Source organism: Suillus fuscotomentosus, assembly GCF_016647785.1.
Source record: "Suillus fuscotomentosus strain FC203 chromosome Unknown F5891scaffold_89, whole genome shotgun sequence".
NCBI classification, from domain to species: domain Eukaryota; kingdom Fungi; phylum Basidiomycota; class Agaricomycetes; order Boletales; family Suillaceae; genus Suillus; species Suillus fuscotomentosus.
Window position 1 is genome coordinate 150,385 of NW_024539601.1, and position 25,863 is coordinate 176,247.

The 25,863-nt window shown below is 47.3% G+C and overlaps 6 protein-coding genes across 6 annotated transcripts; 4 read left to right on the forward strand and 2 right to left on the reverse strand.

Moving 5' to 3' along the window:
* Positions 1–1,794: 1,794 nt before the first annotated feature.
* F5891DRAFT_1195906 (uncharacterized protein) lies at positions 1,795–5,777 on the reverse strand (the record flags this gene model as incomplete). The annotated part of the gene is made up of 12 exons (XM_041368206.1): positions 1,795–1,995; positions 2,051–2,080; positions 2,159–2,476; positions 2,527–2,700; positions 2,769–3,243; positions 3,298–4,305; positions 4,359–4,378; positions 4,433–4,490; positions 4,514–4,902; positions 4,960–5,460; positions 5,516–5,647; positions 5,697–5,777. The coding sequence occupies 12 exons, from the start codon at positions 5,775–5,777 to the stop codon at positions 1,795–1,797; spliced, it is 3,387 nt and encodes a 1,128-aa protein (XP_041219452.1).
* Positions 5,778–9,342: 3,565 nt separating this feature from the next.
* Positions 9,343–10,951, reverse strand: F5891DRAFT_985507 (uncharacterized protein; the record flags this gene model as incomplete). Its single annotated transcript, XM_041377605.1, has 8 exons — positions 9,343–9,463; positions 9,512–9,666; positions 9,719–9,910; positions 9,964–10,102; positions 10,152–10,342; positions 10,397–10,489; positions 10,540–10,690; positions 10,746–10,951. 8 exons carry the CDS (start codon positions 10,949–10,951, stop codon positions 9,343–9,345), a joined length of 1,248 nt encoding a protein of 415 aa, XP_041219453.1.
* A 2,552-nt stretch (positions 10,952–13,503) lies between these two features.
* Positions 13,504–14,495, forward strand: F5891DRAFT_1195908 (uncharacterized protein; the record flags this gene model as incomplete). Its single annotated transcript, XM_041368207.1, has 3 exons — positions 13,504–13,684; positions 13,735–14,012; positions 14,064–14,495. 3 exons carry the CDS (start codon positions 13,504–13,506, stop codon positions 14,493–14,495), a joined length of 891 nt encoding a protein of 296 aa, XP_041219454.1.
* Positions 14,496–14,747: 252 nt separating this feature from the next.
* Positions 14,748–16,142, forward strand: F5891DRAFT_1195909 (uncharacterized protein; the record flags this gene model as incomplete). Its single annotated transcript, XM_041368208.1, has 2 exons — positions 14,748–16,028; positions 16,074–16,142. 2 exons carry the CDS (start codon positions 14,748–14,750, stop codon positions 16,140–16,142), a joined length of 1,350 nt encoding a protein of 449 aa, XP_041219455.1.
* A 78-nt stretch (positions 16,143–16,220) lies between these two features.
* On the forward strand, positions 16,221–16,987 carry F5891DRAFT_1195910 (uncharacterized protein; the record flags this gene model as incomplete). The annotated part of the gene is made up of 2 exons (XM_041368209.1): positions 16,221–16,347; positions 16,398–16,987. 2 exons carry the CDS (start codon positions 16,221–16,223, stop codon positions 16,985–16,987), a joined length of 717 nt encoding a protein of 238 aa, XP_041219456.1.
* A 406-nt stretch (positions 16,988–17,393) lies between these two features.
* F5891DRAFT_1195911 (uncharacterized protein) lies at positions 17,394–19,270 on the forward strand (the record flags this gene model as incomplete). Its single annotated transcript, XM_041368210.1, has 10 exons — positions 17,394–17,435; positions 17,826–18,024; positions 18,086–18,131; positions 18,175–18,263; positions 18,316–18,395; positions 18,450–18,523; positions 18,576–18,596; positions 18,644–18,902; positions 18,968–19,138; positions 19,193–19,270. 10 exons carry the CDS (start codon positions 17,394–17,396, stop codon positions 19,268–19,270), a joined length of 1,059 nt encoding a protein of 352 aa, XP_041219457.1.
* Positions 19,271–25,863: the final 6,593 nt, after the last annotated feature.

Consider the following 25,863-nt stretch of genomic DNA (forward strand, 5'->3'; position numbering starts at 1 on the left):
TTAGTCTGGAACTAGACTTGCCATCAACAATTCAGCGCACGACTAACGTAGACGAGTCAGACCTATTGCTAGGTTGTGTAACGAGGTTACATCCCGTACATTGTAATGGCACAGGGTCAGTGCAGACTAATTACGATCTTCAGTCTATCAGCTCACAAAGCACTCAAATGCAGATCTGCCAATCTGAGGGCGTCGAACCATTATCTGAGCACGAAGCCCGTCATCCCTTGCATCATGCCATCCGCCTCTGCTCAATCGATATATCGTCTGATAGAAACTCTTGCCTGCTCAGTCTTCCACACCGAGACGTGCATATTCCGAATTTGCTGTCGTCATTATGGCAGGTTGAGGCTCCCAATCACATATCTGCACCTCTTCCTGTTCAATTTTTGGCTGTCTTACCCAGCTTTGAAATCCATTGGGACGCTGCTTCTTTGGAGGCCTTAGCCACCGGTGATGCTGGGGATCTCACAGCGGACGAGTCACTCCTTCTGGCTGAAACATGCAGCTAAGACATCTGGGTTATAATGGGAAGCATAGAACCACCTCTCCGACCTCTCCGAGTCAAATTGGAGTGTGGTAGCAGAAGCTGGACGTGACTCAAATCCACACCTTTCCTCCATGTCACCATCCTCAATTTCTATGTGAACACATTCGCCTCCCCACAGCAATTCGAGATGCATGTACAAGTCATGCCTGAGCAGCCTTTTTGTACACTATCGACGCACGCCACACCCTTGAATACATCATTATCATCTCCTTTGACTCAGACTCAGACGAGCACTCAGACAACTGTTTGACAGTGAATCGCACGCAGCTACAAACACTGGGGCCTCGTATTTGAAATGACCCCGTCTACCTTGACAACGACCCATGTGGAGTTCGCTTCATATTCGCTACAAATCACCAAGTTTATCCACCTACCATTACTTACATTCCACGGATCATTCAACGGGCTTCGGCTATTTTCTCCACCTGAACTCTCTGCAATGACGCATCTATGGTGCGATATCAATCCTGAACCCGAGTCACCCCCCTGCAAACATGTAATGTGGGCTTCTCTATCGTAAATGATGTCGCTCGCATCATTATCGTTTTCTCTATATAATTACTTCACGCGTCACAAACGTCCGCTGTTAACTTACGCAGCTCGGTCCCTGAGAAGCACTGATGCTTCACGCGGGGATCAATGAGTGCTTGATGCGTCGGGGTGCTTCATACGCATCCTGCAAAGGCCGATGCTCTTGCACTCGCCCCAAGTGAAGCAGGGCACCCAACCTTTCCGCTTCATCGTGTATTTCAGGCCACTGCCCTATTCAATGCAGATCAACACGTCAAGGCCAATCTGCTCCTCAAAGAACTCGCTGCTGGTTGTCTGAATGCCGATGCTCTCGCGTATGATGTCATGCAACCCGAGTAAGCTCAATCTATCTCCTGCACCAATTCCAGAGGATCACTCGCTTCCTCCCATCGTAATCCCGGTAGATGCACCTACGGTGGCTGAAACTGGTGTTCCCGTACTTGCGAGTGCATCTGGTCCCGCGGTCATGCTGATGAAGTGAAGTCAATTTGTACAGGCGGATATACAGCAATGTGTAACACATGACTACTGGAATCGGAATACATGCTGCAAATTCTAGTCATAGTGCATGAATACTGGTGCAAATTGTAATGTGCGAATATCAGAGAAAGTGGATTAAACTGCAAGTGATGATGCATGTATACTTGAGAAAGAAATGTACTATGCAGGTGATGGTACATCGATACAGGGCACATATTGGTGCCAGCACATCATTAGATAGTAATAGGCATTCTGGCGTTGAAGCTATCATCACCGGCCTCCAAAAAAGCATAATGTAAGCAGCGATCTAAGACAGTCAGTTCTCGGGGATCATCGGATGGATTTTGCAGGTATTTGATTAACGGTGGGTTAATGAAAACGTCCAATGTGTAGAGGCATGTATGAGGCAGTGGCGGAATGACATCCTCATCGATCTGCATCAAGTTAGACAGTGTGAACGGTCCATGGCATACACAAGAGATAACCTACGTTATATTGACCATTAAACTGTAACACTATCTGGAATGTGTTGCACGAGGTTGATCTAGCATTGTATCATTGAGTGCTGTATACATAGGCGGTGTATACATTACATACCTTGAAAACTTGGAGTGTAGTGGGTGGCAGAAGGTGAATCCCACTCAATACTTTGACAAAGCGGCGAGCACGATAATTAGGATCAGCGGTGGCACCTTCCCGAACGGTGAAAGCAGAAAATAAAGGGTCATTAGAATGTCCACTGCCCCTGAGATAGCGATAGAATGCATCTTGGAAGGACTGGAGCATTGGAGACATGTGTGCACGGAAAACTGCATCACCATCTATTTCAAATCGTAACAGTGGGATTAGTGCATCCACCGTCACACGCCGGTTGAATATATCTTGAAATATCTTCTTTGATGTCGGTGCCAATGACTACAGTGCAAGTTTTCGTCAGAGGCTTCAAAATGAATGATATCCCTTACATGACACAGAGATCCCAATGATGTCGTCAGAAACATATCAAAACCATCTTTGAACGCATGGAATTCCTTGGAGTTGATTATCTTCGCTGCAGGATGTCCCAGTAGTGCGCTGCTGAAGAAATCACGTTTGATTTGTGGCCATTGATCTTTCGAGGCTTGGACAATCTCGCCGTACTAGAAGTATGTTTAATATTCAAGTTAGGTGTCAAAAGTTAAAGAGCCGCTGTAGTGATGCAACTCACCGTGGAACCCATATGTGTTTGAAAGATACGCACTAGTTTAAGACGATCCTGCACATTGCTTGGCATTTCTCCACCGTGCTCTATCGGAAGGAGTACAAGTGTCTGCGTCAGAGATGGATGAAATTGACGAAGCCAGGGAAGGTCCATAATGGCATCAACACCATTAATAATGCACTCCAGAAGAGCTGGTGAGATCGGATCAGGCCCATTGCCGACTTTGATCATATAGATCGCTGCAAGTCGTCCCAGAGCAAACACAATATCAAGCTTCTCGTCAGAAGGAAAACTTGAAATCCTCAGCGTGACATATCCATCATCAAGCATCTCACAAGTATCACCATCACCATCTTCCCCTCCATCACCACTGTCCGTGGAAGTGCAGCTGGGCTTCCATGATATGCACTTAGTGAGGGCACTCTCAAGAACTTGGCGCAATACACCATCTCCAATGCTGTCGGTAGCATCTGGATGTCCACTGGTCACAGTGGTCAGCCTAGGCAACGTTCAGAAAGGAAAAGATAATACTTACGCCTGCACCTGCCATATTTTGGAAAAGATGTTTAGGCGATCCTCGGGGGCATCTGGACTAACAATGAAGCTTATAGCGTCATTCGGTGCCTTGTATGGATGGGAGTCATCCATGTGAAGGCGCTGGTGCCCAAGCCAGCCAACAAGTCCATTCGCAGCATGGATAATAGATTCGGCTTCAATGCGAAGGATGCTGGTTGAATGACCCACATCTACTGATGCATCAATGCTCCGACGCAGCTGATCTATCGAAATGAATGCTGCAGTATCGAAGGGTATGATTGGTGACCCAGTGTCATCATATGAACCTAGTGGAGTATGAGATCCACGTCTAGATCTGGTTGAACGACGAAGGATAGTGCCTGGGTTTGGATTGATGGAGCTCCTGGATCGATCTTCAGATGAAGAAGGTGTCGATGGAACCTGATCAGGTAGAGGCATAGTAGAATTACGCCCAGGCTGGGCAGGGAAAGGACGTAATGGAGACAATGCGCGTCTATTTCGATGACGACGATATTGGATTACAGGACGCAGATCCATGACTATGTCTTCAACTAGCTGTACAGATGGAGCAGCATCATTGGACATGGTGGAGCGTAATGGCTCAGATGATGCAGCTAGTTCCGGTGAATCTAGCATGAGATTATCTGGAGATGAGGAAACTGAGTGGCATTGAATGTAAGGGGTCAGGCGTTCAACTGTACGTCCACGAGATTGAGACTGGGCATGAAACATATTGCCAGCTGATGTGCGTCCTGGCGAGGCAGAACGATCACGATTGTGGTACCGGGTAAGGTTTGAGGATGAAATATTGCTGCCAGTGGAAAAGTTGGACGATGATGGAGTAGCAGCTGACACACTTGTGCTAGGTGTGGATGGAATGTAGGACACAGTTACAGGTGATTGAGGCACATCATCTTCGGGACAAGATGCCTTGCAAGTTACAGTTTGAAAACGGTCGGGTGTACCAAGAGGGTCATTGATGCCTTGTACAAGATGGGCCATGATTCTATTGGCGAAGCAATAATGTTGGACGGGGGAGCCAGGGTTGACCGGACCTACAATTGGCCCTCCCTTGGGACCTAGAGTAATAGACACATGAATAACAATTGAATGACAGGTGTTAATTGACGCACAGATGTATAATAACCCGACAGTTGGGTCTGCAGGATTTGTAACTCGTGAGCACCGCTTCTGAAAAATGCTGAATTGCAAACTTTGGAAAGAAAATGAATGGTCGATGCGAATGTAGCAGTTGGCCGAGGGAAGCATTGGCATTGCCTGGTAGAACAAAACGGAAAGGAAGTTCATGGAACTGGATGTGCATCTCACGGTTCGTGTTATCACCATCGAGGTCGAGGGCTTCTGGCTGCCATGCTGGAAAGGCAAGTTTTGCGTCAACAGCCATATCTCTGACCGCGTCAGCAATCTGATCAAGCAAATAGTCTTGAGGTCTTTGCGCGATTAGTGTGACTTGCCTATTCAAGCCATGTTTGGCAAGAAAGCGCAAGTCTGCAGCTAATGCTTCTCCAGCACGCATACGTGTAGTAACTACAGCGTCATCGTCAGACACTGATGGATCATCGACATCATATAGATTCAGAAGCTATGTAAGTTAGCATGTCAGCTAAGCTTGATAATGTTGACCAGTTGTACGACTTACATCTTTTGGCAAAATGATCAGCTGGATCTTCAATGTTCGTGCTGACTGCGTGACAGGGTGAACTCGACCACGACCACGACCACGCCCTCGTGCACCAAAGGTTCCCATTGTAATGCCTGCCATGGGTACACCGAATGCCATGTGCCCTCGTGAGATGGGTGGTTGTAATGCAGCATGTGGTGCATATGAGGATACCAAAGACTGCGTACCACCTGCCAATGGTAGGACCGTGTCAGACCTGGATGCTGGCATGGAATAAAGTGGAATAGAATGCCGTGGTAAGGAGCTGAAGAAATCGGAAGAGTGCGTAGCTTCAATAGGTGCATTGACTAAACGTGAAGCTTGTGAGGGTGTGGTTGCAACATTGCCTGCTGGTAAGCTCAGTTGTAGCGGCATGGGAAGGTTCATGCTCGATGCACCAGCATTGGATGAAGGAGCAACAGATGGTGTATGTGCGCTATAGTGCTGGCCACACACACATGCTTGAAAATAGTCTTCAATCTAACGAATTAAATGTATAAGTTAGATGTTGAAAAACTGGTACTGCGCTGCATACCTGGATGTTACCCACACTTCGAAATTCAGAGCATGAACCTATCCCTCCTCGGGGTGGGAATGAAGGATGACGTATAGGTTCTGCTGGGGGTGGACTTTGGTCATGAGATGTTGATGAATGACCGCAATAGCACTGATTATAGTGAGGCTTAACTTGGAATATGATACTGAAAAGAACATACCATAGATGGATCTGCAGACTGGGGGAAGAATGACGAACAGCCATGGGAAAGACACTGATTACACTGGTAGCGGATTGACATGGTTTGACTGACCAACAAGAGGGGAGATTAGATACAATCTTGTGGCGAAAACTATAGATCTATGCGCACCAGAAAGCAGCAATTAGTAGACTGGAATTAGGATCTTGATTATGGTTTCAGCTCTGACAAGAGACAGTGGATTAGATGTGTAACAGTGAAAATTACAGATGAACACGCACCAGAAGACAGAGAATTGGGAGAAATTGGCAAAAAATTATTGAGCGAAAGAAAGCTGGATGGTTAGGAACTTATTGACAAGTAACATAAAGCAGAATAAGTGTAAAAATACTGGATCAGTGCGCCAGGTTATGGAGGGAGCGACTGGACAATTCGGAAGTGGAGGAAAAAGAGACAAGAGATGGTGCTCGCCTGCCCGCCAGGTTTCTAGTGCCAGTGAGTGATCGGAAGGGTTGGTACCATATTGGCGTCACCTTCTTAGTTCTTTACAAAACTGACAAGTTCCTTAATACACCATGTGAATAGTGATAATGCTTCAGGCGCCCATTTGTGTGCACTAGCAGAAGCTCAGTAGAGTTGCATGAACAATACTATATTCTCAAGCACCTGGCAGAGGCTAGGGTACGAGTCAGTACAAAATGGTACAAGATACAATGGATGTAGTACACACCTCAGTAGAGTTGCAAGAACAGTACCAAGGTGATCGGGAGACATGCCGGAGGATGATTAACATGTGGTAGAACCAAGCAAAGAAGATGAGAAGCAAGCGAACCATATGGTACAAAGGTACATGAGATCATGGCAACACCTCTTGGGGGCAAACTAAATTCTAAATACGAGTGTACTCATCAACCGTAACTCATTGTGAGGATCCTGGTCTTCATAGATACCATGATGAAACATCTGCCCGTTTGGGTCACCAACTTCGCAAGGTCTCACAGGTATCTTGCGCACCTCGTCGATGTGGAATAATGTGATCTATATTACCATACAAGCATTCTGATCACCTTTGGACGTAGTCCATTCACAATTACAGTAATAGATTAATTCAATGCATCGCGGAACATATCGCAAATGGTATAGATCATGGAACCGAACCATGCGAATTTCTATGAGTTGACAAGTAAGTCGATGACGATTGCACAAACAACTCAACTCACAAGGATACATATCCACTCTGTAGGGATGTAGTGGTACAGGCCATGTCTAGGCATTGCTGATGGGCGCGACACATCAGATGCATCATATCTGGTCAGGTTGAGCAAGGGTAAGTTTGGGATTGGCAGTGATAGCGAAAAGCATGGAGAGAGTGGGACGAGACATGTCTCAAATTTCAGCATACCATCTGAACAATAAGTAGCGCGTGCAGAGCCATACCCAAGTGGCTGTAACTGGTAATTGATTAATTACTATACCAAGCAAGTACTGGTACGAGCGTCACGCACCTGCCATACTGTGACCGGTGACCTGTGACCCGACGCGCAAAGGGCAGGGCCCGCCTTGAGCTCACCATTGATAATGGTGAGCATGGGATGACTTGAGCCAGCAGGTGGACAATGTTTATGCCATGAATAGAGTTTTGAGAAGTCACATGGATGACTTTCGTGCATGACATCCTGATTTGGTAGCCATGTGGACGACTTTTGTGAAATGATTTAGAGTTTTGAGAAGCCACGTGGATGACTTTTGTGAAATCACTTCAAGTTTTGGTTATAACGTCGATTTATTTACTTTATCGTTTTGATTTTATTTTGTCCAATACGGTCCCTCATACGGGTGGCAATTAATTTGTATCAAGGTGGAGCGAGCGACAGAAATCATTACTCTGCTGCACTTTGATATCAGTTGTTTGAAATACAGGGATGTTCAACAGTAACTCGTCGATGTCTAGGGTATTCCTGCGCGCCAGCACATCCAGAGAACAACAATGTGCTCACCAAAGCAAGCGACGAGCAACACAGGTCCTACTTAATATTTCAATGCCATCTTCCTCAATTGTCTAATACTAATATTTTAAACTGCGGTCGGGAACCCGTGCAAAGTAGTGTTCACGTTTTCGCCGAGCGAACGACTGTCGACCTATATCCCACTTCGAGCTGCCACCCAACCTTCTGTGAGAATGCGATGGTCATATTATATATTCCACTTCGGAATCCGTGCGAGGAAAAATCACCTTTTGCACAGCAACCCGGGTGTGTTCACGAGCAGACGACAGTCAAAATTATATCTTGCTTCAAAACTCCACCCAACCTTCTGTGAGTACCTAATGACTGGCAGGTGTGGCTAATCTGCGCTTCCATCCCAAGAAGTGGCAGCTTGCTCTGATGCTGTATCTTTATGGTACAGTACCTTAGCTTCGGTTTTGACATTGGTGAGCATTGGCTTACCTCACTATCTTATTCATCATTCAACTGATGTAATATGAATATTGTCATGGACGCTGTGATTTAGTACTCAATGTGCCCCACAGAGGAATCCTAGATGCGTGCCTTCAAAATCTTGGCGACACAACTCGTCCATCCGAAGATGACCTCACCGCTTTGCACTGACATCTATGTGCGACGGCTTATTATCGCGAAACTAGACAATACGGATACGTGCCTTTGAGATCGTGGTGATACAACTCGTCCATCCGACAATGACCTCACCGCTTTGCACTGACATCTATGTGTGACGGCTTATTATCGAGAAACTAGACAATATGGATACGTGCCTTTGAGATCGTGGTGATACAACTCGTCCATCCGAAGATGACCTCACCGCTTTGCACTGACATCTATGTGCGACGGCTTATTATCGCGAAACTAGACAATACGGATACGTGCCTTTGAGATCGTGGTGATACAACTCGTCCATCCGAAGATGACCTCACCGCTTTGCACTGACATCTATGTGCGACGGCTTATTATCGCGAAACTAGACAATACGGATACGTGCCTTTGAGATCGTGGTGATACAACTCGTCCATCCGACAATGACCTCACCGCTTTGCACTGACATCTATGTGTGACGGCTTATTATCGAGAAACTAGACAATATGGATACGTGCCTTTGAGATCGTGGTGATACAACTCGTCCATCCGACAATGACCTCACCGCTTTGCACTGACATCTATGTGTGATGGCTTATTATCGAGAAACTAGACAATACGGATGCGGCAAAGTTCATTTTCTATTCGATCGATTTAGGGTATGAAACATAAGGAGAGTGATCCATAACTTGTACCTTGAAACTGCGAGCATCTAATGACCAGCAGATAATGTGTGTTGTGTTGCAGCATCATCGCAATTCCGTGCGCGCCCCAAAGGGTGATTTTGTAGGCGTGTATTCGAGATATCGGCATATTGCTCATGCATCTCAGGCTGACGAGGAACTTATTGTTTGGCGCTGTTATATATTGGTGACGGCCTGTCTCAGGAGGTTGTAATTGTATGTTCTGGAGATCGGTCATTGAAATACAGCTTATTACTGCAAAAATATCCATCCATATGTATCCTCATCACATGAAGGAAATTTCGAACCATTTATGACATTAGTGCAAAGATTATGAATGCTAAGTATGCTACAGGTGGTTTGCTATAAACAACGATAAGATACGTCCGAGTCCTATGGCGAATCGAAAACAGCATCAGCGCGCGCTGCCCTTTGCCTTGCGAGAGCGTTGACAGACATATTTTCCATCACTGTTTGGCTGAGGTCGTTACGACGATTCTTTCCAAAAAATTTTCTAGACGGCGAATTCAGTTGGGGCTTGCTGGGACAGTCAATAACGCACCTGGTCCACCACTCCAGAAGCTTGTCTGCCCTGAGCCGAGCGTTGCGACCGGGGGGCTTTTCGAAAAAGTCCACAATAATCCACCAGAAGTGCACATAGTCGAAATCCCCGTCAATAGAGCGCCACGAGGTGACGGAAGAGAGCGCAAATTGGACCTATCAGTTTAATCATCAGATCCCATCAATGATTTCACTAATGCTGACTTACTTGGCACACTATGTATGCAATTGACCGAGGGGTGACCTTCTCCATCTTGATGATCTGCGCCACGTGTTTCTTGACCTTGATTGTGTTGAAGGATTTCCTAGCACGTCTGTTGCTGATGATAACGTCCGCTCCATCGCCGTCCCCTTCGACATCTTTAGCTGAGGAGGGCGATGTGAATACTGCTTTGAATGCCTGGAGAGCCAATGAGATCAACTTTCCGTTGCCGCTGGACCACCGTGACACACCTGAAGAAGAATTTTACCCTTGAAAAGCCTGTCCTCCAGATCATCAGGATTTGCCGTGTACTTTTCATATACAAATGCCGGAAAGGACAGGTCAGTCACGGTGTAGCCATCTGCGCGATCTCTAATGCCAGCCTTTACACTGGTGACATTTGAGTAGTTTTTCTCCGGATTCTGAATGCACCACTTACGCCGAATTGTTCCAATCAAGTTCCGACGGGCAAAGTAGCCTACCGCACGCATCGTTAATGAACCCGCGAGAATGCTTGTCATCTGGATTGACCGGAGGATCGGGCTTGAATTCGCGGTTGACCCACTCAGAAACGAGAGGCTTCAGTTTGGACGTATCATCCCCTCGAGCAGCGTCTGCCCCTCGCCGAAGCTGGAAACAAAATTCAGCGAAAGCCAGGCAATCATTGATAGCATGAAAATCAACCATTTTTAACATATCTGCATATTCTTCGTAATCTGCCTCCGTAGCCTTCTGATGAAACCACCGCATAGTTTTCGTGAATGTCATGTAACCTATCTGCAACCGATCATGACTGTGCAATCATACCATGAGTAGTGTTCACAAACCCAGGAAAAATCTTGGTACTCAGCAGTAGTTTCTGCGTCCTCTTCAAATTCGTATCTCCGGTCGTTTTCGGCAACTAGATCCTCAAGGCTATCAAACAAAGTGACAACACGCCTGATCGCTCTTCCTTGAGCCACGTAATAGTTCGTCTGCCTAGATTACCATGATAATGAGAAACCAAACTCAACACCTATAACAGCGGCCATACCTTTCTTTGACGGCGCGCCCAGATTTGAGAGTCGCTAGTTTCTCCTCCAACTGCGCAATTTTATGTCTCTGTCGAGCTGCAGATACTTCCGCTTGATTCTCGCCGCTCCTAGTACCCTCAGCGTGCTGGTGCTCGACGTGCGACGCGTTGCCCGAGCCCTCAACCAATTCATCGATAGGTGGCGCGCTGCCCTTGGCATTGGACATGGTGGAAGGGAAAGATGAGAGGGGGAAGCGGTTGGAGGAACAACTCAGAGGGGAAGTACGAGATGAAGGGTCTGAAGGTTATCCAGCTTGCGTCTTATAAGTCACTCGGGGCCTGTAAACGAGTGCCTGTTTAGGAGATCGCTAGATGACAGTGTAATATACATCGCTTGAAAGATGCCCTATTTTGGACATTAGTAACGTTCTGTGATTTCTAAGCGTGCTCGCGTACCGAATGATTTCGTGTCACATTCTCCACGTGTTTCCTCCTCCGGACCATCATGATGGATTGAGCCGCAGAGTCACAGAGAAAGAATTCAGGATAGTCAATGATAATGAGAATATTCAAGTTGCGGTGCACGCGAAGGAAATCATTGCGTGCCGTATTGCTAAGTACGTTGAATTAAGCATGACTCGGAGTAGCACAACGCCTGCAGCTGGTGGTAATAGTATCATCTTTGGTGGCCAGGAGAGAAGTAGGCAAACGCAGGGGTTCACGAGTTACTTTTCGACAGCGGCCGCGACGTAGTAAATGATGGAACTCGGATGTTTAGCCTACTAGTACGACCGTCTCCTCGAAATGTATCCTGGATGAAACAATTAGCGAATAGTACTACTAGTACGGACGAGGTTTCCAGCGAACAGTCACAGACCTCTTGAAACTCTGAGTTAGGGAGGACCAAAGCGGCCGCAGATCAGAGTCATAGTTGAGGCTGTCGCAGTGAAGTTGATACGCACTGATTGCCGTGGGTTACTAGTGTCTGCTACTTGAATTCATGCGGCAGGATGCCAAAGGGTTTTAACCGAATGCACAAGGCACTGGTCCTTTCATGAGTAGCCATAACCACGAACAAAGAATGTGCCTCTGAGCCTAGACCCGGTGGGAGCTCCTCAATTCCTGCACACTCGAAGAGGACCAGATCACGGAGAGCGAGAAAGTGAGGAATATCTGAGTCATTGCAGAGTCAGTCAAAGCTCTAATCCTTAGTAAAAGTCGTCAGTCACGGTATTTCAAGACTAGTATATGAGATGACCTCAGGCTATGATTGCACCTCCAATAATGTATGGGTCATGGGAGCCTCGCTGAACAGCTACTGATATCACAAGGGGGTAGATGTTGAAGACAAGTCAGTATTGCGGCAGACCGACTCGGAGGGAGATGAGAGCCACATACTACATCGAGGTCAAGACACATGCCCGGGCCATCTTGGCAGACAGTGTAGACGCAGGTCGACAACAAAAAAGGCGGTACATTGTGCCAGGGTGCACGTGTGCCAGCATCTTCGACTTCACGAATGAGCCACATAGTACTGGGGATGTTCCAGGAACAAAAGATCCGAACTTGACTCGCCAGAGATGGATGGCAGTCACGCTGGTCATGGTTCAAGAAGTTATCCAAGCTCCGTGTCATCGTCCGAGTTTTGTCACTTTTACTGCTCTGAATTTCCTTGTGGGTTCAGGTGAACTTGTCGTGGTAGTATCGGGCAATTCGTTCTATCATGAACATCGATTTGCTTGTGCTCGCTGCTGGTGCTGAGTGTGGCCACTGGTGTATGATTTCGGATACATCCGAGTCCCTAAGCCCCTTGGTAATGTCCGAAATGTCGACTGTGTCACACCACTCAGGCTAGTAGCCTTTTTCAAAAATGTAGTAAAGTTGGCAGAGCCACGGCCGCTGGTGAAACGATGGCTACTACTACAAGATGTCAGGTAACCTACTTTTTCAATTGTAACAGACTCTCGAGTCTCGAGCTCTTTCAGAATCATCAATATTATCATGACCATGTCCAACCTTTCCATATTTCACAACCGCAGTGCAACAGGCCCAGTCACCCTTGCTCTATCATCACCTCCATCATGACCCGGGTACCACTGACTGCAACAGGCCCAGTCACCCTTGCTCTATCATCACCTCCATCATGACCCGGGTACCACTGACTTATATCTGCCAGTGGATGATCAACGTCATGGTGGTAAGACATAGCAACCTACTACTTGGCGTTCAAAAAAGCCAGGTGGCCGAGTCACTGAGCTTTTATACTAGCTGTAGTCGGCGACCCTGACAATATGCTGCGGCCATAGAGCAGAGTTATGTGATGCATGATATTGCCTATAGCACCATACAAGGTTCGGTATGAGCGGCAGACTAGGCACGGCTGACGAGGAGAAGATTGCGCTAGCCTCGTTGCAAGTTGCAAGCACCAAAAATGGCAAAGGCACTTTGAAACTCCGGTTATACCATGAATGGAACAGTAATATTAAGTGGGAAGCGCTCTGACTTTTCTGATAAGCACCACGTACCCGGGTCATGACTTACAAAGACTCATTACAGCCTCTTCAAGTTATGTCACAATGTGGCACAAGTATAAACGTTCACCCAAGAGTGCTGCAATGTCTGGTCCCGAGGACTACCAGTAAGGGCTCATCCGGAGATCAGCGAGGAATGGGTCTTTCAAACTCCGATTGGCCCTATTAAACAATTACCTAGAAACCGTGACACTCACGGAGCCCGCAGTCTCAGACTCTCAAAAACTTGAACACATCCACGGAAAAAAATGGACTTAGCTGCTGCTGCTTCCTACGATGAAAAGCCAACTTCGAGTCAAGTTCTTCCCCCCTATCCTTATATGCCTACAACTCTTCAGGCTAGCCGTGACAAGTTGAAGCTTTACTCTCCTTCAAACTCACCTCCGAGCTCTCCCCCATCAATTGGAATATCAGGTATCGATGATTCAGGTATCATTATATCTTGTGGATGATGGACTCACATATTGTAACTGTGCCAGAGCTTGGGAGTATGGCCTCAGAGGATGAGGACGATAACTTCCCTGTGACACCTAATTCTAAGCGGTCCCAGGCCAGTGGCAAACAACGCGCTGCTGATACTTCAGGCTTTCAATATTCCTATCAAGAACCAACCCGCAATTCCGAGTCAAACAGGCATACCAATTTGTACCATCCTTATCGCCACCGGCGACCTTTCTCAGGAGAGAGAAATGATCGTGCTGAGCATATCTTGCGCAGACATTCGTGTAATCAGTACTCGGAAGGTATGAGCACCAAGGTACGCCGTGACTCGACATATATAGTTCCCACATAATCATCACATCTGTAGGATCAGGAGGCGTTATTAACACATGTAAAGAATATGAGCAAGCACTCATTCCACTGCGCCATTCACTACAAAGAAGCGGTTCGTGAGACCTTGCGCATGGAGTACTTATACAGAGGCTGGCTGCTTGAGACGTCAAGAAGGTTGAACGTCTTTGACAAGTCCTTACATCATGAAACGGATTTGGAACTTGGGAAGGCAGAGCAAGAATTGCAGTGGCTAGTGCATGTGCTTGTTGGCCAGACGGAACCGCTACATGCAGCGGCTACTCATCAAGATCCTGGTGTCCACCTTGAATATCTTACTGCAGCTCGAGATGGCACCAGGAGAGCTCTCGATCATGCTGATGCTGAGATTGCTGTATTAAAACAATTTCCCATCGGCGATAGTGATGACAAATCGGAAGCCATCCGAGTTACGGCTGTGCCAGTGTAGTCGTAAGTGATTTATGTATGGATTAAGTCACCATTACTCATATCAGTGACGTCTTTCCAGGTATCATTCCCACCGCCAATTTGAATACTAGTCCTCGTGCCTCGCTGCTTTTCATTTCAAGTTGTTGTATTGTAGTTTGCAGTTTCATAAATCACTCGGAGCTGTTTCCTATCGCAGAATGATTCCGGCTGTTCTGGTCTGATTTCAACCAACAATAATCTCTTCACCTCTTACCACTGACCGTTCATTGTGATGTATCCTGATTCAGAGAACATGCCACGACGCGGAACTGATTATGATTACTCTGAAGACATTCGATCATTCCTCTCACCGGTTCCAGGATTTGATGGACAAGTTGGTGGCGGTCATGGTCATCGTCCACCTGATTCCTCCTTTGCCAGGTCTGGTCCTGATAATGACGGGGCCGGGCCAACAGACACTCAGACCCGGCTCAACCTCCTCAGCATACAGCATCATTATCAACAAACGCAACATCAGTCTCCAGGTCGTCGTCGTGACAGTGATCCCACAGGTTATTCGTTCGTCCAAGGCTCCTTGGCACCACTGCCCGACCCTCAGGTGACCTTCACCTATGATCAAGGCGATCACAATGATCGTCCACCAGTCCTACCCCATTTTGAACGTTGCGGTTCCGTCATGCAAATGCAAACACCCCAGCCGCCTCAGCCAACCTTTAGTGGTTATTATCAAGGCAGTCTAACTCAAGCTGTGCCTCCAGCACCAGCACCAGCGGCACCATCTGATCATTCCCGTTCTGTGACGCCGACTGTGTACACGCCTCAGTCAACCCTAGTAATAGCCCTCGGTGGTCATCAGGGTGATCTGAGTCATCGTGACAATGTTCATCTGCCTCCACCAGTCACGATACCATCCCATCATCGACATCCCATAACACAGATGCATACTCCCCAAACGACCTTCGACGATTATCAAGGCAATGCGCCTCAAAATCTACCAATCCCATCTGATCATTCACATTCAATGCGCACACCTCAGTCAACCCTCGGCAATTATCAAGGAAATGCGGCGCTTGTACCAATCATCCCACCTGATCTGAGTCGTTCTCATTCACTTTACACCCCATTTGGTCCTTATCCAGGTGCCATGCAAACACCAATTCCAAGCAATTGGCTTCCATCACTCCCACCCAATCCACATTCGGGTGTTGCCAGTGTGGCGCAGATGAATGCACCCCCGCCAACCCTCAACGATTATGATGGCAGTTTGCTTTCATCGGTCATGGTCCCATCTCAGGATCTCCGTCCGAGTGATCTGGCACTCAGACTACAGCCGCCGCCAGCTTTTGCTGATTATCGGCGCAGTTTTGCTGCTCCAGTCATGTCTATGGACGGTATTTCCTCACTACCATCAGTAGCACCAGATGATGTGCAACCCCTCACGATCCTCACACCCCCCATCTACCTGAGTAGCCAAACATCTGAAAAATGCAAGGGTGACTGGCGATTCATCGAACATTCTGGTCCGCGACGAAAAATGTTCAAAACCCCCTCAGTAAGCGCTCCTCCATAACGAACGTGCGCGCTCACAGTGACACAGCTAGAGCCCTCTGACCCGGTCACCACTGAGTCTATGCCGCATATCCATTTTCCCCCTCTCGAATATTGAGAAAACCTCTCACCACATGAAGGTTTTGTTCTGGCTGCAAGGGAGCAGCTTATTTGGGACGCGGTTAACGACTGTGCAATGATAAAATGTTCAGAAAGGGAGAGCTTGGCACAGGTTGCGCTAGCAAATGCAGTCAATGATTGCTTAGAGAAGACTTATAATATTCGACCCGACTCAGCCGAGTCAGTGAAAAAAACAGTCAAAGGTAAGTCAAATTCCAACGTTGAAGAAAGGGCTGATATAGTGGGTTAACAGATTTTGGTCAACGTTGGGCGGCAAAAAATGCCGGATCATTGTACATGAAGCTCTCCGCACCACCCAAGCTCATAATGGCGGCTTGCAAGGAGATGGCGTTCATCGTCATCGATCGAGCCTACGATCTACGTCCCTCGCTTTGGTCAAATACAGCAGAATCAAAGTTGAAGCGAGTCAAGATCAAAGACCTCATCGGCGACGTAATGTGGCCTCTCAAATTTATTTTCAAGAAGGACGAAATTACTGACCAATGGATGGCGTTTGAACACAATGCGATTCTAGACGTGGTTATCGGCGTAGTGAGGAAACTCAATTACTGGGACTACATCTATGATCTGGACAACCTCTATTGCACGGCTGCAGCTGCAATTTACTGCGTTTTGACGCAGTTTTCTTCCGGATGGTTTAACCGTGCAGTCGACTTCACGGCAGAAAGTTTCAAGTTTATGTATGATTTATTGATGGGACACATCATCAACGTCATCAAGAAGGATGAAAGCTTGGCAAAGCGATGGGTGGATGTGAAGGCTTATACCACTACCAGATTATCTGATTTGTGTCCGAGACGTGACTCAAATACTTCAAGTTAGTGATCATTGGGTATCGTAGTACTACCACTTGTAGAATTAGTCACTAAATGTTGAAGAGGTCTGCCGCCGCTGCGGCAGTACAGTAACTTAGTAGTTGATGTACTAGTACTACTGGTCATCAAACAGACATCGATAATATAATCGCGTAAAGGACACACAGCTCATCGAAGGCTAGACTCTTGTGCATGAAGTAGCGATGTACTATCTAGTACTACTAGTACGTCACAGTGCCGCTGCACCAATAATTTGAAATTCCGCTAAATTCCGAGTCAGATGGCTCCTGCCATGCCTAGTCGCGAGTACTACGTCCGAGTTGGACACTAAACGAGATGGCAACGACTCTGAGCCAGACTCATACTACTCCTACTACTAAGGACGCTGATTTATTGAACCGAAGCATTCCATCATGGCCATCGGAGTTGCGACGGTATTCGGAAGCCGTGATGCAGTAAGTCTCTTCCATCCGATTCGCGGCAGCTGCCCGCCAGTCACTGTGACTAACTAGTAGTACTAAATATCTCTTCGTGATCAGTGATCCCACGCTTGGTGCCAACTACTCCATGAAGTGCAAACAAGTGGATGGTTTCAGGTGAGATGACTCTTACTCCTTTTCCTACTGTACTACGCAACTGAATAATAGTTATTTCTACAGTAATCAAAGCTACGGCATCTGGGAAGGAATTGTACATCCTTCAGGGGTAATGTATTACTTCGACGCCTCAACGGTAAGTAAATATTCAATGCTAATTTTTTTGTTGCGTATCTCACAGTCAAACAGAAAACATATACAGGAAGCAACTTAAAAAAATGCTCACATGATCAATTTAGCAATCTCCAGAACTGGATAGGCGCAGCTCGCAGGCAATTACAGGAAGACATGTGGTATATGGTCGTCGAGCCTGTAAGAAAAGAAGACGGAGACTACTACGAATATTATTGCGTGGTCCCGGACGCCCGCATCATTGCTTGGTTCGAGGATTTCGACGCCAATCTTCTATTCCAAGAGTGCGCCTTTGTGAGAGAGTGGAACCACAAGCGTAGGTTTCATTTTCTGATAAACGCATTCTGAGGAAGTTAATCATTTCACGGTTGTGCCAGGGCTGGAGCTAGAGGCACAGTTTGGTGAGAACTCGATGATACTAAGGTACAAAAGGGACTTCTGGGATACTGATGTGAGTTTTTGTTAGGAAGCACATTGATTTCTTCCCAAGACATTATAGCATGCAACCCTCTGACGCCACTGAGCTACGAGCTCACTTAGAATGGTTTCTAGCAGGTAAGAAGTGTGTTTGGTATCACCAATGGCTGAGACAAAGCACGGATGATAGAGGGTTTGACTCTCGAACAATCAACTGCGGCTTCACTGTTCTGGAGCACCGATCAAATGGAGAAAGTGATCGCTCGCCTTGTTAGCTTTGGTGTGTCGCACAACATAACATGTTCTTATTCTTTTGCTAGACAGAATCGCACAGAGAGCCTTCTCAACTCTAATCGTTCCTTACAGGAACAAGGTGTCGCATTTTGTGGTGCATTCACGTCAATTGCAGCTTTCGTACGAAAATTGATCGCGACTAACGTAAACTAATAGGAAGAATATGGAATATTCTACGTAAGTTGCAGGATATCAATGCTCTAAAAATCATGTTTAATTTGCAGGGAAGGCCACCACCAATTTCTCAACTACTATGGCTTGCCCGAAGCTCGTCTAATGCGGTCCCACTCAATCAAAGGAAGCGGCGAACTCAAACGAAATGTCCGATTTCTATCTATGCTGGCGACAGCTGCTATGTTTGGCGTTCCAGTACTAGTATTGGAACACGTCGAAAAACTTCATGTCGACGGTATAGTCAATATGCTTGATATCAGGACATTCCTCGACCATTTCAACAACGATAATATCAAGCACAGCACCCTGGTTAGTGACCTAGTACTATCAGCATGTACTATTTGTTTGATTTCTGTGTGCTTGTGCTTCCTCAGGCGGGCATTATTATGGCAGTCGATGCTAGCATACTCACCATTCCGAACGTTGGTTCCCAAACGACAACAAGAGCCCTATGCTCTCTCTCACTGATCCTTAGTGTCCATTGTATTTTCGCCGGTGTTGTAGCACAGCATTTTGGGCAAAGAATGAAATCTCTTGAATTTGCCGTACGTTCAAGACACACAATCATTGCTACTCGTTTCTCACAAATATTCTAACAGTCTCAGCACTTGCATAAGCACCTTACGAAGGTTGCTATCATCTATAGCGCTCCTAGCTTATTGCGAACGACGAGGTAGATATCCCACTATAATTTACACCTATCGCAGTACTGATGAATATGTATTTTCAATAGCGTGGCCTTATCTATTTTAGGCTTTTTAGCGGGGATCTTTACGGTTCCAGATCGGTCTTTATTAACAACCATACCGTGCACAATCACGATCGTTTTCGTCGGGGGTTTTTTGACTTGGTCTTCGATCGCCATTTTCCGCCAGCATCTAAAGCACGGAGTCGGTGCAGTGTACTGAGGGTTGTGTCACATTATCATAGTCATTAGATATTTGAATATGATTGTTTTATACAGGAACTTGTTGACGAACTAGTAATCGTTTGAGATAGTATATGTGAGGGGTGTGTAGTTATTGTACAGTAATTGTGATGCGGCTACCTCTGGTTTACTATGTGTGATTGATATGAGTATAGTACAATGATGATATAGTGGTAGTCCAGAGATTCGTAAGTGGTACTAGATGGCGCGTCACACAATTATTTGTTCATATCTGTGTGAAAGCTAAGACCAGATGTTCAGGATGAGCGACGTAAACTTACTCTGCTTCCAACTGGGCTTATACAGTTGGCAACGCGCAAACAGCTACCTCTGAGCTTGCGTAAACACGCGTTTGTACTGACGGACAAGCGCGTTAGTCCACGTCTTGTGGTGGCGAATGCATTGTTCACGTGGGGGGGGTTGGTCGGTGAAGTGCCCGGACCGTTGGCGAGTGTGGTCGGAGTGTTGGCGCCATGGAAGAAATCGCGTTGGCGCTTCGTCTCATTAGAATATAGAATATGCTCACAAGTAAACAAATACTTACCACAATGTGATCTCCTGCTCATCTGCGAGTGCCGATACTTGATGAAAACAGTGTCTGAGTCATCTATCCAAGAGCAGGGTATCTGTGAGGTCATATCCCTAAGAAAAGCAATTGGACTTACTTTGTGATGGAGGACACGGTGGTGGAGATGATCAACTATGTAGTAGTACTGAAGAACCTGGTGAGAGTCACGAATGAAGTAGAAATGTATGATAAAGTTGGAGGTGAATGGAAACTTACGAGTTTGATCTAACGAGATCATATTCACACTCGAGGTTGTATTGATACTCAAAATCTGTCAAAGCGCAAGTCACGAATGAAGTAATAAAGTTGGAGGTAAATGGCAACTTACGAGTTTGATCTAACGAGATCGTATTCACACTCAAGGTTGTATTGATACTCAGAATCTGTTAAAGCGCAAGTCACGAATGAAGTAGAAATGTATGATAAAGTTGGAGGTAAATGGCAACTTACGAGTTTGATCTAACGAGATCGTATTCACACTCAAGCTTGTATTGATACTCAAAATCTGTTAAAGCGCAAGTCGGATTACATGCAGGGGCGCGTTCAAAATCGCGAGAACAGATAGATCATAGACACATCAAAATTATATCTGTAAAATGCAATGCTAAGTTGAAGAGACCAAGTGATGCAAACTGACCTAGTATGTAATATACAAACTTGGCCCCTCCATTTCCCAATAATCATGGTTTCCATCCTCAATCAGAAAAAGAACACGCAGACGCGTTGAGACGCGTCCATATGTCTGTCACGTGACCACGATAGACCCCCAATTTCAAATCAATGTGTTGACTCGGAAAGGCGCGTGAATGATTTGAATGTTAGAAATTTAATAGAGGCATACCTAGTGCATCTGTTTTGATGGTTGCGTGTTGCACCATAGCGCTGTGTAAATTGTGGAGGAGTTGTGCCGGTGACTCGGACTGCGGCCGAGTCAAAGCTTGACTTGGAACTTGAGTCCACCGTGACACACTTCCATAGACTCAGCTTGTTCAAGTTGAGTCTGAGTTTATTAGAAGCCTGAGGACTTCGGTGACGGCGGCAGCGGCAGCGGCGTAGGTAGTAGTAGTAGAAGAAGTCACGGTACTACCATCACATGATCATGATGCACTTGCCCCAGTTGCAGCGTGACTCTCACAGTGTGATCATACCGTGACCACCAGCCGCCAAAGTGCGCCTTGAGACATTAAGTAACTTGCTTGTCACAGTTGTTCTATGTTGCTCACTGGCAAGCCGCTAGCCTGAGAGTGCTGCCGCCATGCGCATTTTTGAAACCATCTGGACCGGCTTTTTCTTTCTCTTTCTAGTAGTAATGGTATCTTGTGATGCTCCTGGTTGCTCCTGGGAAAGGAAAACGGATAATCGAGGACTCAGTAGGCATCGCGCCGCTTGTCATTTCTACAAGAGATCTAGCACCCTTGCTAGTCAGAAGAGACAAGATCACGCAAAAGATGCAATTTCTTCGAATCTACCCCCAGACCTTGCGGCGAGTGCATCATTGGTAGGTGGCCTTTCAAAACTGCTCCAAACTTCCGTTAAGGTACTAATATCATCATTATTAGAGAATCTCAGCAGTCCGGCATGTGAGGGGCCGTCCGAACCTGAAGCCTATTGCACCCTACAAGCTCCTCAGGCCAATGTCCATGGCACATGGGTCACACTGTGCCCCAAATTTCCCCACAGATTCTCAAGGCCCGCGTGAGTTAGGGAAGGATCACACCGATGTTGAAATGAGGAATGACTTTAGACACGAGTTGGACTACGTCTCAGGTTCGTCTCTCTTCGGCTAGCATTCGTCTCTCAGCTCAGACGTAGCTCGAATCATTCTAGCGGACAATGCACCTCTGGCGAGACGAATCCCGAGACCTTTCGTTGATATTGGGCATTCAGACAACGATCTTAATCTTTCGGATAATGCTGACAGCTCAGCGGCCCAAATTGTGGCCTCCCAACCGCCCCGATCCAGAATTCAACGCGTTATTCTAACGCTAAGGGACACACTCCAGACCACCTTCAACGCATTTGGACTTTGTCGGTTATATCCTCGACACCCTTCTTTTGAGCCGGACAAATTTATACCATCTACTCTACTCGCAAGAACTTCTCCCATAGCTACCCAAACAACAGACTCCTCGCCGAATGTCTTAGCACCACCTTTCCCTTTTGCTAACATGAGCATCTATCGACTCATGACATGGATGAACACCGGTAGCAGTCGGGTATCCGAAACAAAAGTCTCCCAGTTGGTCGAGGATGTCTTGCTGGCAGAGGATTTTGACCGCAAGCACCTAGAAGACTTTTCTGTGAGGCGAAGCTTGCGAGAATTGGACGCAGAGGAGAACGGGAAACGAATCTCATTTCCAGATGATTGGATACAGACCAGTATCACCATTGACATCCCAACAAAGTCACGGGGGGATGGTCCTCTACCCTATACTATTCCTGGGTTCCATTATCGCCCTCTTGTCGACGTGATTCGCGCGGCTTTTGCGGATATCCAATCGAGGGCGTTCCACCTTATGCCTTTCCAACGGTTGTGGAAGGACCCTTTGGGAGACCACCAGGAGCGGATCTATGACGAGCTCTACACATCCGATGCCTGGTTGGCAGCTCAGGACAGCCTTCAGAAGCTCCCAAAGGAGAATGGCTGTATGCTAGAGCGCGTCGTCGCTGGTTTGATGTTCTTTTCTGATGCCACCCACCTGGCAAACATTGGGACTGCAAAGGCCTGGCCGCTCTACTTGTATTTCGGGAATTTAACCAAATACGCATGGTCGTCACCCCAATCAGGAGCATGCCACCTCGTTGGATTTTTGCCGTCGGTAAGTTCTGTTGAAGCCGGTGTATCCCCTAGTACTGCCGTTGACATATTTAGCTTCCTGACAGTATCAAGGATGTTCTGAGCGGCCTGTCTCGCATTTCAAAAACCGGTATGGCATCCCTTCTCACCTATTGTCGCAGGGAGTTGTTCCATTCCTGCTGGGACACTTTGCTGGATGAAGATTTCCTCGAGGCATACCAGCACGGCATTGTTTTGAAATGTGCTGATGGCGTTGTAGAGAATCATGCCTCTCATGGCGTGATATGGTAGTTTTCACCAAGGAGTATACAGCACGAACTCATAGCATTACTCTGTGCGCTACCCGCAGCTATCTCTATATGAGGCGCAGCTTTCCCACGCAACGCGCGCCATGCGCGCACCATTCCCGCGCTTCACGATGTATACGCGCGCGCGCGTTCCCGCGCTTGCGCGCCCTATGGCGCCAGCCATCCAGAAGCATCCATCCACTGTCCACCAAGCTCCCTAGTGCGTATATTTCCATTTCCTTTATTAGCATAGTTCCACCTTTATTTTTATCATGCATTCTCACTCATATATATATTTACATACCTACTCGGTAGCGCTTCGGCTCCGCTTGACCGCACTTAGGCGCGCTATATAAGCGCCAGCAGTACATACTATTACTAACCTTACTTTTCCCTTGAACTTACTAGTTATCACCCACTATTTACTTAGCAGTACATAGTAGAAGTCTATTGGTCTACACTTTGCATCTATCTTTTCTTATATTGCTTTATATCATCACTTAAGCTTAGTCTCTTTTATTTCCGCTTACACGCGCGCGCTTTCCCGCGCTTCGCGCTAATACGCGCGCGCGTTCCCGCGCCTTCGTACCTTGCGCGCACTTGCGCTTTCTCACGCTTCGCTGAAGCGCGTACCTCTAGATCTTCGCAGCACTCGCTTCCCCTAGGGTCGAACGCACTTGTCTCCTCAAGAATAGCAGACTAGGTAACGCGCGACCTCACAACATTTTATAGATACAGTTAGGAGCATCCTTGTTCCTCATTGTATTGTTGTTTCTACAACTGGAGCCCACCGCGAGGGGAGCAGTCAGCAAGATCTAGTTTTGCGCATCTTCACACTTCACACTATTTAAACACATAAAGGTCAATCTCTTTGCATATTCAAAAGCTAACCAGTTTCTAGTCACGCATTCTCGCGCCTTGTGCGCGCGCTTTCCCACGCTGTGCGCCTCGCGCGCGCACCTTTGCACTTAGCACAATTCGCACATATAAGGTCAATTTCTTGGCAATTTCAAAAGCTAACCATTTTCTAGTCACGCATTCTCGCGCCTTGCGTGCGCGCAATAGTTCCCACGCCTCTGCGCCTTACGCGCGCACCTATACGCCTCGCGTGCGCATGCGCCTTCGCATGCCTCAATGCCTTATAGATTGCCCATCCGCGGCACAGCAAACGCGCCCAAGTTTGATGGCACTACAGACAACCTTGCCGAGTTTATTGACACCTATGAGCAGCTCGCTGATGATGCAGGACTCCAAGGACTCGACCGCATCAAAGGTATTATCCGCTACCTTGAGCGCGACGATCGAGAACTATGGGGCGGAATGCCTGAGGCGCAAGTAAGCGATTACGACGCCTTCTTAGATGAGGTGAAGGTAATGTATCCTGGATGGGATGGTAAAAGACGCTATGCGCTCACGGACTTGCGCGCCATCGCGCGCGAATACGCTAACAAACCAATGTCTTCTTGCACAGAACTAAGCAATTACCTGCGCGCATTCAGGAAAGTTATGCAGCCACTCATGGATGAAGACCGTATTGGAAAGGCCGAACGCGACCGCCTATTCATGGAAGGAATCCCTAGTGATGCTCAGGCGCAAATACGCTTGCGCCTTATGATCAAGTTCCCTGACCACCACCCATACGACCCATACCCATTCATGGACGTCTTCGCAGCTGCGCAGTTCCTATTACCTGCGCGCGCTTTTCCCGCGCCAAGCGCACCAGTAAGCGCACCAGTTAGCACGCCTGTGGTAGCGCCAAGCACAACAGCGCAAGCTAAAGTGGCTAAGTGCAAAGATCGCCATCACGCGAGTCGCGCAACGCAGGATACAACCATTAGCGCTAACGCAACAGCTGGACTCTTCTATCGCGCACCCTCAGAAGCTGTACTTGACAAAAAGCCACCAGTTCCTATTCACGTGCCTCGCGCGCGCGCCTTTCCCGCGCCTACGCGCGATTCACGCGCACCTCAAGCATCAACTGCGCCAGCATGCAAAGCTATATCAGACTGCATTACTTTAGATCACGAACTCGAACGCGCGCTCGCAAAGCGCGCTGCAGGCGCCTCTTCACTATCATCCTCAGCAGCATCATCTCCTTCACAATCCGCATCATCTCCATCACCATCAATCGCATCAGAAGTCAGGGATGACTCTAATCATCTATTGCACACTAACGCGCCAGTTGAAACACGCGCGCCTATCGCTATCGCATCGCGCGCGCCCATCGCTATCATATCGCCAGCAGTCAGGGATGACTCTAATCATCTATTGCACACTAATGCACCGCTAGAAACACGCTCGCCCCTCGCTATCGCATCGCTTAAGGAAGAAACCTCGCCAATCGCACCATCACCATCACTGCTTGCATCACCAGAGGTCAGGGATGACCCTAAATATCTATCGCGCCTTAGCGCGCCTATAGAGGAGCCTTCTGCCACACCGGAGGCTCAAGTCGCATCTTGCATCAACCAGAGTTTGTCTCTGGTAATTCCATTTGTCACTAACGATCACACGCACATCGCGCTCTTTGCTTCTAGTGACTACCGCGCGCCGGTAAAACATCCATGCATCACACCACCTAACCATCAAGCAGAGCATGTCTCAGGCGACCCTGGCGCGTCTCAGGCGCACCATATTGCGCCTAAGGACGCGCAATGCGCGCGCCTAGAGGCAGTGTATATTTACCCTCA